Source organism: Synchiropus splendidus, chromosome 11 (assembly GCF_027744825.2).
Source record: "Synchiropus splendidus isolate RoL2022-P1 chromosome 11, RoL_Sspl_1.0, whole genome shotgun sequence".
In the NCBI taxonomy this organism is placed as follows: domain Eukaryota; kingdom Metazoa; phylum Chordata; class Actinopteri; order Syngnathiformes; family Callionymidae; genus Synchiropus; species Synchiropus splendidus.
Genome location: NC_071344.1, coordinates 21,929,008 through 21,949,233, shown reverse-complemented (window position 1 = coordinate 21,949,233; position 20,226 = coordinate 21,929,008). Strand labels below are relative to the sequence as shown.

The window sequence follows — 20,226 nt, the reverse complement described above, 5'->3', positions numbered from 1 at the left end:
TTATGTGTAGTTAATCTGTGCTACTTGCATCAACAGTTTAAGTCCCAGGCCCTTAAACTTGACTGCCCCAGTCTCCCTCAGGCAGGTGTCGCTGTTGGGACAGTGTTTGAAGCAGGTCTGGTTGCAGTGGCGCCCCCACAGACCCTCGGAGCACGGCTCACTGCAGCGAGGACCTGCCCGGCACAAGAACACATTTGGACGCACGAGTTGAAACTACCAAAAAAACTGTCAAAACAGGCAATAACAAGTCGAAGTCCGGTGTGACAAGAGGAAGTCATCAACGCTAAAAAAAAAAGGTCACAGTCACACCTCTTCAGGCAGCCCGGTCCAAACGTGCCCATCTGCACAGGTGAACGAATGCCAGCGGGCACAGAAATGTCAGGGGAATCTCTCAAACAGTGCGCCAGCTCCGTCAGAGCAAACACTACACTGAGCTGCCATATACACAGTCTGGCCGGTTGGCACGGTGACGGCGACAGGACACGTCCAAAACACAGATTAGAGCACACGCAGGCTCTCCAATCTACAGAAATGTTCCATGCTAATCTCTATTTTGACTTTTTTTCAGTCCTATCATCCAGAAATTTGACACATTTTAACAAACATGTTCTCCCCTGTGGATTCTCTCAGCCACTGTGGAGTCACTAGCACATGCGGGAGTTAAGAAAAGCAACTGTTGCACATTTTAATTGAAACCATCATGAGCATTAATACAGTTAGTTTAGCTAGTATGAGATCAACATCAAAAACTTAAAATGAGTGAAAACCAAACGCAATTAAAATCACAGGTTATTGAAATGATGAATGGTATTCGATCAATATAATCAATTTAAAACTGGCACTTTGTAAGAAAGAGCGCCCCCTTCCATCCGGCTGCGCAGGTGCAGGATCCATCTGCAGGGTTACACTTTGCCCCATTGACACAGTGGCAGGTGGAGTTACATCCTGGACCCCACGTCCCCTCTGAGCAGGGGGTTGAACAGTCTGACCCTCTCCAGCCTACACACACATACACATTATCGTTTTTGTGCTCACATTGGAGCCAACTTTCTCTCCGTTACCTTCTTTGCAGAAACAAGTCCCTTCAACCGGTGAGCAGTTGATGAAGTTCTTGCAGGCGTACTCCAGAGTGCAGTTCTTCCCATATGTTCCGCTTTTGCAGGGATTCTCGCAGTGAAGACCCTGAAGAAGAAGACTCTGCAGTGTTACAGATTGATTTCAGAATCAGGGATGCTGTCGGCTCACTCACCGTGTACCCGGGGGCACACTGGCATTTGCCGGTGGCGCTGTCACACACGCCTCCGTTCACACACAAACAAGGCTCCAGGCAGCCGTCGCCATGGAAACCGTGCGCACATGTTTCATTACAGTAGAGTCCTGCCCAACCTGGCTGGCACGTACATTCGCCTTTCATTGGGTGGCAGCTGCAACCAGACAGAACAACCTCAGGGGTCACATCTGTTTTAGCTCAGCTGAACACAGGAGGGTCCCATTACTGTCTTAGCCTAATGGCCGAACCATGAGCTGGAGTCTTCCCAAGTTAAAGTAGCTAAACTCTCCATCCAAGGTGAACATCAGTGACTCAAAAGGTGAGTGTGTTTGACTGGTGGTGTGTCTATATGCTGTGCGTGGGGTCACGCGTGAATGAGAAGACCCCGTGTCTGTTGTCCCACCTGAGCGAGTGTTTGTCCTGGCAGAGACTTGTCCGTTTGCAGTGCATGCCGTATTTTCCATGAGCACACATCCTCTCCCTGCAGTGAGGAACTCTGAAGCCCGGCTCACACAGGCAGCCTCCGTCGATGTTGTAACACCGAGCGCCGTTAGCACAGTCGCACACGCCTTTGCAGTCCTGACCGTAGCTGCCCGCCGTACACTCTTCGTTACACCTGAGAGGAGCCGACACGTTGAGGACTCAGACAACATGAACTTCTTCTGGTGTGAAGTGGAAACTCATAATAAAATTCTTTGGCTCACAAACTATTTCTGCAGCAACAAATCAGAGCAGACTTATTTGGGCATATTTTATATACTAATATGAAGCATTATTTGATGTCAAATTCTCTCTTTTTTACACCAGTACTTTAAATAAATAATAAAAAAAAAAAGCTGAAGTATCAACGTGCACCACTAGAGGGCGCATGTTTTATTTGATTATTTATTTTTCTCCACCAGTTCATACGGTTCATTGCAGCCTATGATTGGACAAATAAACGTTAAAAGTGGGTATATTTATTTGCATTTAAACGCATTTCTAGTCATATTTCACTCTTCTTTATTCAGTCCCACAGTAACGGCAACACATAGATGAAATAAAGGCTAATTCATTGGTCGAATGTTGTGTGTGTGTATAACATCAGTTAGAGATGGACTTCAGGTGTGTTCTCTACTGTTTAAATATGTTTTCAGGATTTCATGGCAACAACATGGAAAATATTTCGGACTTCCTTTGCAACTGATTAGAAGTGGAAGCTTGTGTCTCCACTGCAAATGGTTGTGGGTGGGTTTTAGACTGTCATGCAGCCTTATCCCTGGAGGAGCACATACTTGATGGCAATAGAACTGTTTCATTTGGTGCTTTCAGTCTAATAACTCTTGAGATCTTCCAGAGCTCACACTTCTACACCCACAATCCTTTGCAGAACATTCATTATTTTCTACAATATTCCTTATTCAGACACTTTTTGGGGCCTTATTTTTGTCTTCCACCTTAAAAAAGCAGGTTTTGTTTTTGTCCTTTGTCAGTTATGGTGCACAATCTTGAGGTTTGTGTTTTATGTTTGCTCTGATCTTGTCGCCTAAAGTTGTTAATCTTGTCTTATATGTCATTTGTATAACCCTATATCACTCAATATAAACAGCACACCAGTGCTTTAAACACCAGTACTTTAGGAGCAAAGAAAACCTTCTGTTTGAATGGCATCTCTATTGACATTGTTGTGTTACAATGGAGTGGAACAATAGTGTTTGCTTTGGTTGCATCTCGTAGGGATCCTACCTGCTTCCTGTGAAACCTTTGGCACACTGATACTGTCCGGTTTCAGGGCCACATTTGCCTCTGTTGTGGCAGACACACTCCTCGGCGCAGTTGGGGAACCTTCCCTTGGGGCAGTGCTCCGTGCAAACGTCTCCCTTCAAAGTCAAGCAGAAATGCAACGATTGATGGAGAGAAGGGTAAAAATAGTGCTGAAAGTTTGAGAGTAAGGAAAAAGCTGTTGTACAATACAGTATAGGGATGGGAAGGATGGAGAGGTGGGGGGTGATTTAACTTACCGTCCAGCTAGGAGGACAAGCACAGATGCCTTTACCGCGACAGATTCCTCCATTCTGGCAGGGACATCGTGCCTGGCACTTACGTGAACATGTCTTCTCACATCTAGAATAAACATAAACCAAATGAATTTAATATTTAAACCTGCTTAAACTGATGATCAGCAGCTAAAAGTGGCATTATTTGTGCTGATGATAGTCAATTTAATGCGACACACATGCCAGAAGAATGCAAAAATACTTTAAATACATACAAATCCCTTTAAAGCTGCTTCTCAGCAAGAGTTTCCAGTAATATCAGACAGGGTGAGTCACGGCTCACTCATTCACAGACGTCAAAAAAACAGCTCAGACTAATTAGTATTTTGGAAAAATCAAAATCCCTCTAGAATAAGCATAGTAAAATGATGTAACCACATTTCCCTGCTGTTAAACTTTTTAAAGTCTATTTCTCACTACATTGATATTTATTAAAAAAAAATTAAATAACATAAAGTTAACTGCTTTTAAAACATTAGGTTATTATAAAGAATATATATATATAAAAAAAAAGTTAACATTACAAATACAACAACATCCTGATATAACATGTAAAATATATATTTTTTAACCCAACATTATTAGCCTACATTTATTGAATCTACAAAATGACTGTCAGGCATTGAAAATATCGATGACAGCAATGAGCTCAATGGGACAGCAGGTGGCAGCACCATTAAGGAACTGCCTTGCACAACACAGTAGGGAGGAGAAGAAAGAACTGCAGCTCTCTCTACACACTGTTTTACAAAAGGGACCTGAATACAGATGGTAGTTCAGAGGCAGAGCTAACAAGAGCATTACTGCAGATTACTATAGAAACAATAAGGATATCAATAAACAACGAAACAACGCTTATACATGTTTCATTTATGTGGCCACATTTGCTAGTGCATTCCTATTTTCCCAAGAGCCTCCTCAGCAATACAAAAAAGCAGACCTTTAAGTGTGTAAATCATCACTTTTCACACCACAGCTTCTTCCTCTGGCCCCTCTTAGCTGCACGGGCCATGAGGAGGTGGGTTTTCACTTTCACTGGCCACATTTTCCAGTGATTATATCCAGTCATCTTCCAGTAACAGCGAACGCTGGCCTCTTCTCTAAACACTGAGTCAAAGCTACTTTGCGTGCTATGAAATAAAAACAGTGAGGCAAAATGAGATCGCCATGATTACGGCGACTTATATAGCAACGTTTCAAGAATCTGTCTTTTCTTCGTCAACCCAGACAAATAGACCACAGCCACGTCATCTCGCTAAAGATCAACAAACAAGAGATGATTTTATTCAATTTATTTTCTGGAACTGAAGGAATGCGCTTCAGAGGCTCTGTCTCCGGCCTCTGAGGTCTTAGGTTACCAAGTAGCAGGGGAGAAAACAGAACTGACAGGTGGATTTCCATGGCGCTCCGAAGATGGACGAGCTTTGAAATAGTTAATTTTATAGGAGTCCGGCGATTTGCTACGGGAGGTACAGCGCACAATGGAGAACTGATGGTTCAGTGCCATGCATTCAATAAATGGTATCATCATACTTGCATTGACATTCCCGAAACAGCCATCAACTCAGATGAAGAATGGTTCTGCCCAAAATGCTTTGAAGAGTGAAAGCATCATTGGCATGTAGACTGGGAGTGTGTATATATTGTAAATAGACTGTAAATAAGCCATCTATCTATGTTGAGGGAGCCATAAAGATGTACATGTCTGTCTGTGTGTCCAATATTTTTGTCTGTCTATCTATCGATCGATCTATGATGCTGCAATAGACATGTTTGGATTACATATTGAATCCTGGATTATTCCAAAATGCTGCCATGATATGTGACCAAAATCACTCTGGTGGGAGCTACTACTCTCTACTATGAGCTGGTGGTGTTGTTATTCACAGACCTTTGCACATTTCTGTGTAGTATTTGGTCAAAGTACTGTGCACTGTAATATAAATGCATATTTAATCACAGGCATTTGCATAAATAATGAGTAAGAGTAAAAATGATCCAAGGTATTGAAATGTATTATTACAGAGTGTTACGACCGCGGAAGAGTCGGATAGCTTGACTCCAGTCAAACAAAGGCCTGTTTATCTGTAGAGGCGAGTTCTTTTTCGAGAAATATTACATTCGCATTCCGAGGATTAAAGCCGCTCTGGTGCCCGACGCGCATCAATCCACAGACGCACAAAAGGGAAATCCACCATCGCGGCATCATCACCATCATCACCTTCCTCTTTGGGAAATGATGAAACAATGCGGTATTCCAACAGTCGGTTTTCGAGTCGTGCCTATGCTAGGGAAGCTTGAAATTGGAGGTCTGGTGAACGCAGCCCCAGTGGATGGAGGCCATCGGGGGTCCCTACGAGTGTGAAGGCAGAGAGCGTCTGAGCGCACCGAGGATCAGCAGCCGAGAGGAGGAGGTGGAGGAGAGAGAGAGAGACTCTGGCCACACCTCCTTAAAACACATCAATATCCAGCAGCTCACTGCAGAGACGCCTAATGCATAAACATGAGCACAGACGGAGGGAAGATGCTGCACGTGTAATATTGTATATTGTTGACACGGACAGAGACGCAGAGAGACCACTGTTTGTCAGTTTACTTATCTGTCTTGTTCTAGAATTCTCCACAGGTCAATCACACATAACACAGTTAACACACTCCCCCTAGTGGTAGACGTTATACATATACATCACATCTTCCCCCTTAAGATTCTTCGTAATGTTTGTACTTGGGAAAAATACAATAAATTTAATAAAGTCAAACTTGATTGTAAACAGAGCCAATAAACATTCTGAAATACAGTTATGAATGCAGTTTTCCACTAGCAGGTATATTTCAAAACTATACACCCTGACGTTTCAAATGAGATTTACTACACGCAATATAAACAATCAATATACCCAATATAATGCTGTTTATCACTGAGAATAACGTTTTGGTGGTCTAATTGGTCTTCCACATCTTGACCTTTGAATTGGTTCGTCTCCGTTCCCGTCTAGCGTCACAGTCTCTTTCACCGGTGTTGTTACTGGTGACGGTGCAGGTGATGGCAAGAGCCTATCTGTATCTCCAGGTGTGTTGTTGACTTGATACCCATCCTCTGTGTCCACAGAGCATGATCGTGGAAAAGTCACTTCTTTGGTTTTTAGCAGATGTCGCCGATTTCTCCTGTAGATGTTTCCACCTGCAGTTTGAACAATCAACGATCTGGGGCTGTTGCTGTGTCTTCTCACGACTGATGCTGGCTCCCAGTGATCTTTGACTCTTACTCTCACTTTCTCACCTTCCATTAGAAGTGGTAATCGTCTGGCTCCTCTGTCAAAGTACTGCTTTTGTTTCAGCTGCCTCTCCTTCAAGCTGTTGTGAACATTCTCATACAGTCGTGGCTTTAGAAGCTGTGCTGATGTCGGCAGTCTGGTTTTCAATCTCCGCCCTATAAGCAATTGGGCAGGGGAAAGTTTCACTCCATCCAATGGTGAGTTTCTGTATTCAAACAGAGCAATGTAAGGATCGCTCTGACTGTCTTGTGCTTTCTTCAGTAAGTTCTTTACTGTTTGTATTGCTCGCTCGCTTTGTCCATTTGACTGAGGAAATCCCGGGCTGGATGTGGTGTGTACAAACTCCCCACGTTCTGAAAATGTCCTGAACTCAGCACTCATGAACTGTGGACCATTATCTGACACGACATTGTCTGGAATCCCACGTCTTGCAAACATTGATTTTAGAGCTGTCACCACATATCGGCTGGTTGTCTCTGTGAGTTTAACAATTTCCGGGTTATTTGAATAGTAATCCACACAGAGCAAATAGTCACCTTGCTCATAGTGGAACAAATTTATTCCAACTTTTGCCCATGCTCTCTCTGGAATGTCATGACAGATGAGTGGCTTCTTTCTCCTGAATGCATTACATACAGCACACTTCAACACAACATCTTCAATCTCTTTTGACATGTTAGGCCAGAACATGACGTCTCTCGCCCTTTCTTTGCATTTGACTACTCCAAGGTGTGCTTCATGTACTCTCAATAGCATGTCTGCTCTCAGGCTGTTTGGAACCACGAGCCGTGTGTTCTTGAAGAGTAGGCCATCAACAAATGTAAGTTCCTCTTTGAATGTCCAGTACTTTCTGATTGCTGCTGGTACTTATCGTATTTCTGCTGGCCATCCTTTTTGAACCATCCTTATGACTATCTGCAGTTCTCCATCAGCTGCTGTTTGTGCTCTGAATGTGTTCAGTTTCTCTTCTGTGATCTCTTCAGCAGCTGCTGTTTGTGCTCTGAATGTGTTCAGTTTCTCTTCTATGATCGGTATTTGAGCAGTTAGTTGATGTACCTGTAGTTCATCTACCAGTAGTTGCTCTGTTGTCTCTTTCAGGTGAGCTCGACTCAGTGTATCAGCAATGTAGAGGTTCTTTCCAGGCTTGTAGCTGACATGCAAGTCATAAGGTTGTAGACTGATTAACATCCTCTGCAGTCTCCGTGGAGCTTTCTGAAGTGATTTCTTGAACACAGTCTCTAAGGGCTTATGGTCTGACTCCACATGTACTGTCTTGCCATAAACATATTGTTTGAACTTCTCACAACCATAGACAATAGCTAAGAGCTCTTTTTCAATGTGTGCATATCTTTTCTGACACTCCGTCAGTGCTCTCGAACTGTAGGCCACCGGCTGTCCATCCTGGATTAAAACTGCTCCAAGGCCTTCTGAGCTTGCGTCCACAGACAATGTGATATCCTTTTTCACATCAAAGTACCTGAGCACCGGAGCTTCACTCACAAGCATCTTCAGCTTTTTAAAACTTTTCTGCTGCTCAGTCTCCCAATGCCATGCTACGTCTTTACATTTACATCCTATCGCCTTGGAGATGAACTTCAGAAGAGAAAGCTGAACAGCGGGGACAGTCAGAAGAAATAAGCCAGAACTTCCCAAGGAAATTCTAAAGGTGCAGGGCAGACCTCTGCATTTCTCAATATTTGCTATCAGTGACAAAGCAACAGTTGTTTCATACTGCCCAAAGAGAAACAAGAATGTTCTTGTCATGAGCACAATGCACACAGATGCATCTCTAAGTACAAGAGAAGACATTAAGCCACAAATGATCCTGGACGACAACTCCACCAAAAAAGGAGTTGACAATCTGGACAAAGTCACAGCAACATACAGCTGCCAGCGCAAGACTGCCCATTGGCCCTTGGTGATTTTCTGCAGCATCGTGGATGTGTCTGCTTACAACGCCTGTGTCCCGTGGACTGAAATCAACCAGCAGGGGAATGCCGGCAAACTGTACCGACGTCGGCCTTTCCTGGAAGAACTTGGCAAAGCACTTGTCACTCCCAAGCTGCAGAGTCGAGCCAGGCCACCTCGATGCCCAGCAGCTGCCGCTGTCAATGAAAAGTCAAGCTCACATCACCCAACCAATCTGCAATGGATGCATTGGATACAGGTATGAAGAAACGGAAAGGATGCCAGATGAAGTACCTTTTGTGAAAGTTTTGTGAAATGCAAGAATTACATCTGCAAAACGCACACATTTACAATCTGTCCATCATGTGGAGAGCATTGAACATGTTGAACATTGAAAAATGTTATATAAATAAATATTGAGTTTTGTGAACGTCTGACCCCCTGCCAGGCTTGCCATCATATCCTCCATTCTTGTAATCGGATATTGTTCGGTCGTGGAGACTTTGTTCACTGTTAATTTAAAATCTCCACAAATCCTCACACTACCATCAGGTTTGAACACAGGCACAATAGGTGCTGCCCATTCAGAGAACTTCACAGCTTCCAATATTCTTTCCTCTACTAGTCTCTGAAGTTCCATTTCCACTTTACTTTTCATGGCAAATGGAACCGACCTGGGTTTGTAAAATAAGGGCGTGGTTTTCTGAGCCACATGAATCTTGGCTGTCGTCCCCCTAAATGACCCGAACTCTTTGAATACCTTCTCATGTCGGGAGAGAACCTCTTGCAGGGAACTGTCCACCTCATCTGTTTTGTGGACAAACTGCCCCTCTATCTGGAGTGCTTTCATCCAGCCTCTGCCCAGAAGACTTGCTCCTGAACCTTTCACAACAATGACAGGCAGCCATTTGATCTGATCATTGTGTTCAACCTTGACCTTAATTGCCCCCACCACTGCCAACTCATGACCTCCATATGTTTTGAACTTTATCTTGCAGTCCACAAGTTTAGTGTTAGTTCTGTTTTTCACTAACTTGTCAACCATCTGTTGAGCCATAATAATGTAACCGCAGCCAGTGTCTACCTGAAAAACCACCTTCCTTCCATTTACCCTCAACACTTTTTTTATCGGCTCTACTCTAGGAATGTCCAGTTCCTCACTGCTGCGTCTTCTTTTATATGCCACTGTAAACATCTCTTCATTTTCACTGTCATCCTTCTCCTGCATGAAATTTGTTTGACGGCGTTGTACCTTTCCCCGTTTTTCTTGTTTGTTTTGTCTCCCTCACCTCTGTCATACTTCTAACATACTGTCTTTAAGTGATCCACTTTTCCACAGTTATGACATTTGACCTCAGCAAACCGGCAATCTTTGGCCAAGTGAGTCTCTCCACCACATCTGTAGCACCTTCTCGACACTACTGCCCGCGTCTCTCCCACTTTGTTGACCGGTGATGATCCACTTCCTTGGAGTGAGTCCTTCACACCTCGTAGGTTCACCAAGTCTCTATCTGCAGCTTCCATCGCCAAGGCCACTTTGAACGCTCTGTCAAATGTTAGTCCATCCTCCGACAGCAGCTTCCTCTGTATCCTGTCGTCGTTAATCCCACACACCAAGCGGTCTCTCAGCATCACAGTCAGTGTCTCACCATTGTTACAATCCTGAGCCAGTTCCTCAGCTCCGCCACGTAGTCACAAACGGTCTCTTCAGTCTTTCAATTCCGGGAGTTAAACTTCCATCGTTGCATAATCTCACTCTTTTTCGAATTGAAATGATTCGTCAAAAGGATTAGCAGTTCAGCATACGAACGATCCCCTGGTTTTTCCGGACTCAATAGGTTCCTCATCAGCGCATATGCCTGGGCCCCGACAGTGCTGAGCAACACCGTGCGCTGTTTATCCTCATCTTCAATGCTGTTCGTGATGAAAAAATGTTCCAAAATTTCACAATAGTCCTCCCATGAATGCGAAGCATCGAAAGGCGTCACTGTACCCACAGTAGCAGCCATGATTCTGGCTATGATGAACAAAATACACAAAAACTTTGCTGTCAGTTACCACAGTGACCGGTTTGCAAAAAGTCTCGTTATTTTATCCTCGTCACCGATAGTGATAGCCGAAGCTGAGAGGAAAACTCACAGGAGGTATCTACACAGCAGGTTTTATTCACGGTTCCAACTTCCAACAAACCGGATGGTGACACGGCAACATAACAAGAGTGCCCCCAAGTTGTGACCCCAAATAATCCCATGACACATCACAACACACCCATTGAAGAATTTCTTCTCCGGTTTGCTGTGGCGGCTTTCAGGCTGAATATGAGGCCTGAGGCATTTTGAGGCCTCATGCGCTGACTCCTCCGAGAGGCGCACTGGACCCTGGAGCAGGGGATGGTCCGATGTTGGCAGTCAGCTGCACCTGGGTCACCTCATCCCCCGGACTGAGTTGTCTTGAGAGCACAAAAAGGCCAGACTGTTGGCCATCGCTCTGATCTGTGCACCTCCCTTCCGCCCTTCCCCCCATGCATGTCCGGTAGTACAGGGGAGTTGTCGTACGAACTCCGGACACTGAGAGGGCTCTGTCCCAGCCAAGTTTTGGCCGAACCCCGGCATCGGCGTGGCTCTCATTACGTCGGTGATAGAGGTGGCACTTTGTTCTTACCGGTCAAATGCGCCGCCGGAGCAGACGCATCTGGAACATCAAGCAAGGAAGCTTGAGAAATGAAGATGAGTGGAGCGCCTCGTCTGGACCACGGAAACTTCAGGAGAAACTGAGGTCTCATCGCAGTCAGGGGAGAACAATTGCCGCATGCCCTGACGCACCGGTCTTTCATAGCTAGTGATGCCGACATCCTCCTATTCAACGGAGCAAAGCCGTTTAGCTTCAGTCAAGCACAGAGCCATGTCTGACTTGATCCGGTAAACTGCAGGGTCGCCGTCTGCCTGTAAATTCTTACCGGTCACATGCGCCGTCGGAATATAGTTGCAGTGCAACAGAACAGTGGCCAACCCCGGCCATACTGTGGTTCGGGGGTGGCACGATTCACACTCTCATTCCACCCCGTTGAAGTAAGGTGGAGAGAGAAGTGTTGTGATGGCTCGACAAATCACTCCCAAAGTTTCAGAAGAAACGAGCCGCATAATTTGAGGATTTGAGATAGTAGAACAACCTAACAATATGCTTATTAACGTTGTCTTTGTTTGGATGAACCGAAGGAGAAAAGTGATCCAAACACTTAAGCACAGCTTCAAGAAGCAACGCAGTCCTTGGCCACTCCGGGGCCAGGGGGCGATGAGTTCAACTCGTCCATCCTGCAGTGACCGGAATTCGAGTGTAGCCAGGATGAAGGGGGAGCTCAGGTGAGCAATCCGGAACCCATCCGGAACTCTGAATCACCCATGAGGTCATCTTGACCACAAAGGTTAAGCCCCAGCCTTGCAACATGACCTGACCTGAGAACCATGGGCCGTCCATCCGGACGTCTGACTGGCACCGCTGGCTCATTTGCGAGACGGCCGTCAATGAGATGCACGTTTTGCTGGACTGAACCGCCTGCAATGTCACTGGCGATGTTGCTTCGGTATGACGGAAGAGAGGACATTTGAAGTTCTCTCTGCGAGCAAAGAGATCAGCCACTGGGTGGCCGAAAAACTCCCAGATCATATTTGCCATCTCCTGAGATAAACTCCATTCATCTGGCAGTGGTCTCCGAGATAATCCGTCTGCTGCCACATTGTCTACATCTGGCACATGCAGAGCCCTCAATGAGGCTAAATGTTCATCAGCCCAGAGAAAAAATCTTTCTGGCACGGTTGTGTAACGCAGACGACCTCGCGCCACCCTCGCGGTTGATATAGGCCACGGTGGTGGAGCTGTCTGATCTCACCATAATGTGGTTCCCACATAGATAGGGAGAAAGAGCAACACTTTAAAAACTGCCAACAGTTCCAGCAGGTTAATGTGACGACTTTCGGAACCGCTCCAGATCCCAATGATGCAGATCTGATCCAGGTGGCCTCCCCAGCCTGACAGAGTTGCATCTGTAAAGACTTGTAAAGAAGTGTTTTGACAGTGCAAGGATTCAGTGCGATGGAGGCTTGAAGCAGAGTTCCTAAACCTCACATCTCTCAGAGCTTATGGAGACACTTTCACCAAACCGTCTCTGATCCCGGACTGGGTGAAGATTGAGCCAGTGGAACCATGACTGAAAAATAAGTACATACAAATTTCCAGTTCAAAAGGTATAAAGCTGCACAACTTCAGTTTCTGACAATGGAGGACCTAAGTGACTACTTGAGGTCAAGAAATGTGCCAGAGGAAGATGTTCATCGTATGGAACATGAGAAGGTGCTATCTCTCTCTCTCTCTCGGAGTGCATGCTGGGAGCGAGGTGCGTGAGTGGGTGTCTTGAGCGAGTGGATTTCTCGTACTTTATTTCATTTTGTATTCATTAATAAATAGTAAATTCACGGGTGTATTGTTTATAGATCACATTAGCGTTTCACTTTGGTGTCTTTCTGTGGGCTGTTTCGTGGGTTACAGGTTTGAACTCCTGGTGTTGGCGTCTCGCCGGCCGCGTGGCTCATGCCATGGCTAGCGCGGAGTTCAAATATTTAACCCGCAAACACGGGATTAAAGTCACTGCCACTTTCCCCTGCAGCGTGGAGGACATTAGTCTGGCTGTGGGGGAGAAAGTCGGGCACAGCAGCATATGATCGGCTGCTCGGATGAACAGTGGCATGGTCATATTCCTTGACCAGGTGGAAAAGGTGAACCGTGTGGTGGAGTCGAGAGTCGCCGTCAACGGCTGCTTCGCGGCTGTGCAACCGCTCGCGCTGCCGGCCACGAAGATAGTTCTATCCAACGTCCCTCCCTTCATCACTGATGAATTTCTGACCAAGGAGCTATCCAGACACGGGAAAGTGGTGTCACCGGTCCGCAAGATCCTGTCTGGATGTAAGTCTCCGCTGCTGAAGCACGTCGTGTCTCACCGCAGACAGTCATACATGATACTCAATAACTGGGGAGAGGAGCTTAACCTCCGATTCCTGGTGAGAGTAGATGATTACGACTACACGATCTATGCCAGTTCAGCGGTGATGAAGTGTTTCGGTTGGGGAAAGGAGGGACACACGGTGGGCTCCTGTCCGAACCGCGGTGAGCGGAACACACCTGGTCCAACACGTGCGGCCCGCTCGGCCGGACACTCCGGGGAACGTTGGCGGCTGTGTCCGACCGGGATAAGGGGGTGAGTATGTGTGACACAGCGGGTGAATGGGTGAAAGTTGTGAATGGGAAGGGGACTAAAACGGGGGGGTTGATTCGGAAGGGGAATGAAAGTGGAGTGAATGATATTATAAACACAGATGAGGTGAACGATGGAGGAAGTGAAATAGCAGCCCAAGTGGGGGCACCAGAAGGGGGGGAGCAGGTAGAAACAGGGGAGTTACTGGGGGTTGAACAGGTGGTGGGAGGAAGGAAAGAGGGTGATCATGAAAAAATAAATAAAAAAAATGAAAGGGAGCAGGGCGCACTAGAGGGTGTTTTTGTGGAGGTGGGAGGGGAAAAAAATAAAGAGACAGAAAAGACAGACAGATACAGTGAAAGCAACCAAACAGAAATGACAGTAACCGAACAGATGGAGGAAGATGGGGGAGAATTCATCAAACCCAGAGTGACGGCAAAACGTAGAAAGAAAACCAGAAACACAACTGAAACAAAAAAACAGTAGAACTGAACCTAAAATGAAAACAAACACGGATGAAAGCAGCGATGAATGTGTATCAGATAACAGTGACATCCCCAATTTTAACAGCCAAACCAAATTATACAGTGCAGAAAAAATCTAAACTTTTTTACAACAGACAAAAAATCAACACGGGGTTAAAATTGTTGAACACTTCCCAGACCTCGGTCTGTTTTATACTTCAGCCAAAGCCCACATGAGCCAAAGAGCAGAGTCCGGCCTCACTGACCAGGAAATCTTTAGATTGAAGAAACTGGTTTTAAAAGCAAAGAAAGAACTGTGTGAAGAAGAGAAAAATAACTATGGACTTTTTACATAAATTATTTGCTTTTACTCTCGTTTTTAACATCTCACACCACATCATGAATGGTTTTAAAGTGGGAGTTTTAAACATAAACGGAGCGAGAGAAATTAAAAAAAGAGCAAATATTTATGAGACTATGAAACTGAAAAAAATAGATGTCCTTTTACTTCAAGAAACGCACAGTGATTTTAGCAACGAAGCAGACTGGAGGAGGGAGTGGGAAGGGGAAGCCATTTTAAGTTACAACACTTCTGTTAGTGGAGGAGTAGGCTTCCTCTTCTCCAGGGCTTTTAAACCCAACTCGCTGGAGGTCCAAAATGTCATCACGGGGAGGTTGCTTCTGATCAAAGCTCAGTTCGACCATTTTAAGGCTGTTTTTATCAATGTCTACTCTCCAGCAACCGGTGCAGAGAGGAGGCAGTTTTTTTATGAATGTTAATGACGTTTTAAAAAACTGCAGTACGGAGGATTTTTTATTCTTGGGTGGGAATTTTAACTGCACAGAAAATGCGATCTTAGATCGAAATCATGCAGAACATCACCCAGCCTCACAGCACGCCTTAAAGCAGCTGGTCCGCTCCCACAACCTGGTGGACGTGTGGCGAAGGATGCACCCAAACTGCCGACAGTATACCTGGTCCCACCTCAGAGAGAGCTGGATCTCCTCAGCCAGACTCGATCGTATTTATTGTTTTAAACACCATTTTAATGTGTTTAACTTGTCCCGCATCTTACCTGCTGTTTTTACTGACCATTGTGTGCTTTTATGTGACGTTTTTATCAGAAATGTTTTACCAAGAAGTTTTAAAGAAGCATTTGTTTATTTCTGGGACGTTTTTAGACAACAAAAGAGTGATTTTAGTCATCTTAGGCAGTGGTGGGACCATGGTAAGACACAAATAAAGTTGTTATGCCAGCAGCACACCCTAAATGTCACAGGTGACATCACCAGATCTATCAAAGATCTGGAGACCGATATAGTGGAGCTACAAAAGCAAGTTGAGGAATCCACAGGAAATCGAGGATGCATTGAAAGCCTCAGAATCAAAAAGATGGCCTTAGCCAGCCTGTTAGGCAGGAAAGTACAGGGTGCACTTGTCAGGTCCCGCCTCCAAACCATCAAGGAGATAGATGCTCCGACCAGCTACTTCTTCGGCCTGGAGAGGAGGAACGGGCAGGGGAAAGTGATCCACGCACTGTTATCCGACACGGGCCAGGAACTCACGGAACCACGCCAGATTCGGGAGCGGGCGGTGAGTTTCTTCTCGTCACTGTACACCAGCGAGCATGCTCGGGGGCCCACACCACTGGAGGGGTTCTGTCAAGAACTGCCTCAGGTGTCGGCGGAGCAGAACTCCCACCTCGAGCGTCCCCTCCGGATGGAGGAACTGGGCGCATGCAGGGCGGGCGGGCTCCTGGCATAGATGGACTCACCGCTGAATTTTACAGGGCCTTCTGGGATGTCTTGGCACCAGACGTCCTGGAGGTCCTGAACGAGAGTCTGGCCTCTGGTTCCTTGCCAGTGTCCTGCAGGAGGGCAGTGCTCGCCCTTCTCCCGAAGAGGGGCGGCCTGTGTCGGTGCTGTGTGTGGATTATAGACTGCTGTCCAAGGTCCTGGCCTCCAGGCTGGGGGGACTCATGGAGCATCCCGTCCACCGGGATCAGACATACAGTGTGCCCGGCAGGTCAATGGTGGACAATGTCCACCTCATTCGGGATGTTTTGGATGTCTCCAGTTCACTGGGATTAGATACTGGTCTGATTTCCCTGGACCAGGAAAAAGCTTTTGACCGCATTGAACACCAATTCCTCTGGAAAGTTCTGGAGAGTTTCGGGTTCAGCACCGGTTTCATAGCTAAGATCAAGGTGTTGTATAGTGACATTGAGAGCGTCCTGAAGGTCAACGGCGGTCTGTGTGCTCCTTTTAGAGTGTGCAGAGGGGTCCGCCAGGGCTGCGCTCTGTCGGGGATGCTCTACGCACTCTCCCTCGAACCCCTCCTCCACAAGATACGCTCCAGCCTCCAAGGTCTGGTTTTACCGGGTTTTAATGAAGACATGGTTTTATCTGCGTACGCGGACGACCTTGTGGTTTTTATTAGAACTCAGAGGGATGCAGACCTTTTAGAAAAAATAGTCAAGGATTTTAACATAGCGTCGGCAGCGAGGGTCAACTGGAGCAAAAGCGAAGCCCTCGCTGTCGGCGAATGGCGTGGCGGTCTCCCGGTTCTCCCCCAAAATCTGCAGTGGGGCAGAGATGGTTTTAAATATTTAGGCATATTTTAGGGAGGGAAAATATAGTTATAAAGAACTGGGAGAACGTCACGGAAAAACTTGAAGACAAAATGCAGAAATGGAAATGGCTGCTCCCTCAGATGTCTTTTAGAGGCAGAGCGCTGGTTTTAAACAACTTGGTAGCATCCCAACTGTGGCACAAACTAGCGTGTGTAGACCCTCCCCCAGGGCTGCTGGCAGTCATACAGCGCAAAATGTTGAATTTCTTTTGGGACGGTCTACACTGGGTGTCACAGGGGGTGCTGTTTTTAGCCAGAGAGGAGGGGGGACAGGGCCTTGTCCACATGGCCAGTCGGGCTGCTACTTTTAGAATCCAGTTTTTACAGAGGTACCTGAGCAGCCCGACAGATCTGGTGTGGAGAGGTGCGACCAGCTGCATCCTGAGGCGTGCCAATCACCTGGGGTTGGATGATGTTCTGTTTTTAACTGATTCTAAATTGCTAAATTTAACTGGGCTACCTCCTTTTTATAGAAGTGTTTTTAAATCATGGAATCTGTTTTATCAGAAAAGGTGTTCCTCAGCCGACTCTCTGCACTGGTTGCTCAAAGAACCGCTCATCCACGGGGCCAGACTGGACATCACCAATGATACCACTCCCGGCCTGACGGCAGCGCTGGTCCAGTCTGGAACCCTCACCCTGAAGCATCTGGTGGAGGCGGTGGGGCCGGAGCTGAAGGATGTCCAGGCCCTGGGCTCCCTGCTGAGGCTAAAGTCTGCCCGGGTGGCCCAGAGATTCCTGGAGCTCTGGGCCAGGAGGATCACAGCGAAAGAAAAACGCCTCCTCAAAGACTATGAGGAACAAAGAAAAGCCCCGGACCCAGCAGACCCCTTCCCAGACATTGTCCTGAGCCCAGGGCTTGGAGAACACACCGGCCCCCTTTTAAAAGTCACAGAGCGAGACAAGCTAACACTACACAAAGCAGAAAAGAAGACCATCTACAGCAACTGTGTGAAGATCATCCGCAGGGTCGGACTGAGCAGCAGAGCCTCCACTGTGTGCTCCAAGAAACTAGGAGATGGATGGAGCCCACAGTGGACGGTACTATATAAGCCCCCCATAAGGAAACAGACAGGTGACCTCCAGTGGAGAATTTTACACAGTGCCATTGCTTCTAATGCTTTTATCTCTGTTATTAAGCCTACTGCTCTTAATGATTGCCCTTTTTGCCACCAACGAGAGACTATTTATCATGTTTTTATAGAGTGCGAGAGACTCAGGGTTTTCTTCTCTCTTTTAAAACATGTTTTTAGTCTCTTTAATGTAAATTTTACTGAGGGAATTTTTATCATGGGAGCGGGGTACAATGTGAAAGAAAAAGAAAAATTCCAACAGCTAAACTTTATTTCAGGAGAGGCAAAAATGGCAATTTATAAAAGCAGGAAAAACAAGATGGAGAACAGGGAAGGTCAGGAGGCCGAGGCAATTTGGCTCATTAACATCAGGGCAAGGCTTTGGCTGGAGTACAGGTTTTATAAACACGTAAATGATCTCAATGGTTTTAAATCCATATGGTGTTTTAAAAATGTACTGTGCAATATTGATAACAAAAAACTGCATTTTGCACACTTTTCAAAATAATCTGATTGTGTGTGTGTGTGTGTATTGTAATTGGGTATAATAGTTATTTTTCCTCATTCCAGATTGATTCTAGTGTTATTCGCCTGATGACTGATGAACAGCTCAAACAATATTTGCCCTCCTACAGTGATCGACTTGCAGTGTTTGGCTTTTGCCGAAGAAGAGAAAGAGAGCCCAGCCTCCAAAGGTCCAAACTCTTTGACCGTCTTAAAGAAAAACTTTCAAAAAACAAAGATGAGCCAAATAAAGAAATAAAAGAAATAGGGTATATTCCTCAAAGAATGACCAAAAAAATCTAAGACGATTTGAATTTGGATGGATGCATCATGAGGAAGATGGGTTTGTGCAAATGCGTGCTAAAAAGGGTGGCGGAACCAGAAAAGTGAGTGTCCCAAATAGGGCTGGGCATCGATTCTAATTTCAAGAATCGATTCGATTCCGATTCTCATGACTTAGAATTGATTATCACGATTCAATTCGATTTGATCTGATCCAATCTCGATTCAGGTTAGTATTTAAACCATTTTCTGAGCTGTTGCCATAATCACATGACAAGTTACGCAACGTATTAATACTAGTATCATATTGACATTCAACAGGCAATTAATGAAGGATTCATAGTAAATGATAATAAAGATCCAGACACAGAACGCCAGATGTGACTGCTCATGGGACTGGTGCATTATTAGAAATATGACATGAAAAATTCACCCAAAAGATGCTGCTGTTTAATACTAATGCATTTTTATTTTATTATCAAAATGGAAAAAAAGATATTCTCAGCCACTGAAAATGTAAACAGAGTGCTGGTTACTGACTTCACAGCAACCTGACGATCATTGTGCAGTATGTAAACAGTTCTGTGGTCTGTAGTACGTACGACAAGAGGTCCCACTCCTCATCAATATAGTGAGTTGTCAGATTCGTGTAAGATTGCGAAGATGTCCACGTATTACTTGTAATGCCCAGCCTGACTGCTGACTGAAGCTTACTTTTCACGTTTTCTTTTACTGACTGGTGCATGTTTGGGATAACAGACGTTTGTGAGACACCATAACGTAGTGTGGCTCTGTTACTTTCATTAGCCACCTGAAGCCCTCGTTTTCAACGACGGAAGACGGGTGCATATCTTTGCAAATGAAGCCCGCAATTGCTTCAGTTATTTTGACAGAGTGTGCAGAATTACCCGGTAGTGGTAAAGTTCGCTCGAGTTTCATTTTGTTGTGGCCCGGTGGATGGCTCGGACAGGAGCTCTGGGTGATGTCGCGTCATGTGATTCGTGAGGTGGGTCATATTTCCGCAATACTGCAACACTTCCAATACCTCCATTAGGCATAACATGCAAATTGCTATGCTTTTGTCGAGCGCATTTTTGGTTTGGTCGCGTCTGAACCCAAAATGGTGCCTGACCATTGCTTTGAGCGTTTCAGGCATTTTCAAACCCGGCACGTTGCTTGTGTTGCCACTGTGAGGAGGCATGTCGTTTTGACTTTGGTGTCCCAGGTTCGCACCTGCGTCAAAGGGGTTGGACTTCACCCGGAGAATATGTGTTAAAACGTCAATTAATTAATCTGATCTTTGGACCTACGAATCGATTTTATGGAATAAATGTACGAATCGATTCAGAATCAGAAAATCGATTTTTTAAACACAGCACTAGTCCCAAAGGACAGTACCAAAGTGTTCTTCATTGAAAGGGCTGTTGGACTTTTTTTCCCAGGTGAAAAGAATGCACTTGGACACATCTCGAATTTTGATGTAGACATGACAGACTTCCAGGAGCAATCACTGAGTACTGATATTACTGTTGGGGAG

General features: G+C 45.6%; 1 protein-coding gene across 1 annotated transcript; it reads right to left on the bottom strand.

Moving 5' to 3' along the window:
• Positions 1-11,340, bottom strand: LOC128767067 (platelet endothelial aggregation receptor 1-like). Its single transcript, XM_053878765.1, has 8 exons — positions 11,312-11,340; positions 5,528-5,659; positions 3,271-3,373; positions 2,996-3,129; positions 1,674-1,886; positions 1,250-1,424; positions 1,062-1,182; positions 1-173 (listed from the first exon to the last, which is right to left on the bottom strand). The coding sequence occupies exons 1-8, from the start codon at positions 11,338-11,340 to the stop codon at positions 1-3; spliced, it is 1,080 nt and encodes a 359-aa protein (XP_053734740.1).
• Between the last annotated feature and the right edge of the window lie 8,886 nt (positions 11,341-20,226).

Bases quoted from the DNA above. Each gene is read 5' to 3' on its own strand.
- LOC128767067 (XM_053878765.1), bottom strand. From the start codon at position 11,340: ATGTCGGCATCACTAGCTATGAAAGACCG. The intron at 3,130-3,270 runs GTAAGTTAAATC...TTGACTTTGAAG, and splicing joins CTTGTCCTCCTAGCTGGACG to GGAGACGTTTGCACGGAGCA. The intron at 1,887-2,995 runs GTAGGATCCCTA...GGCTCCTCTCAG, and splicing joins AAAGGTTTCACAGGAAGCAG to GTGTAACGAAGAGTGTACGG.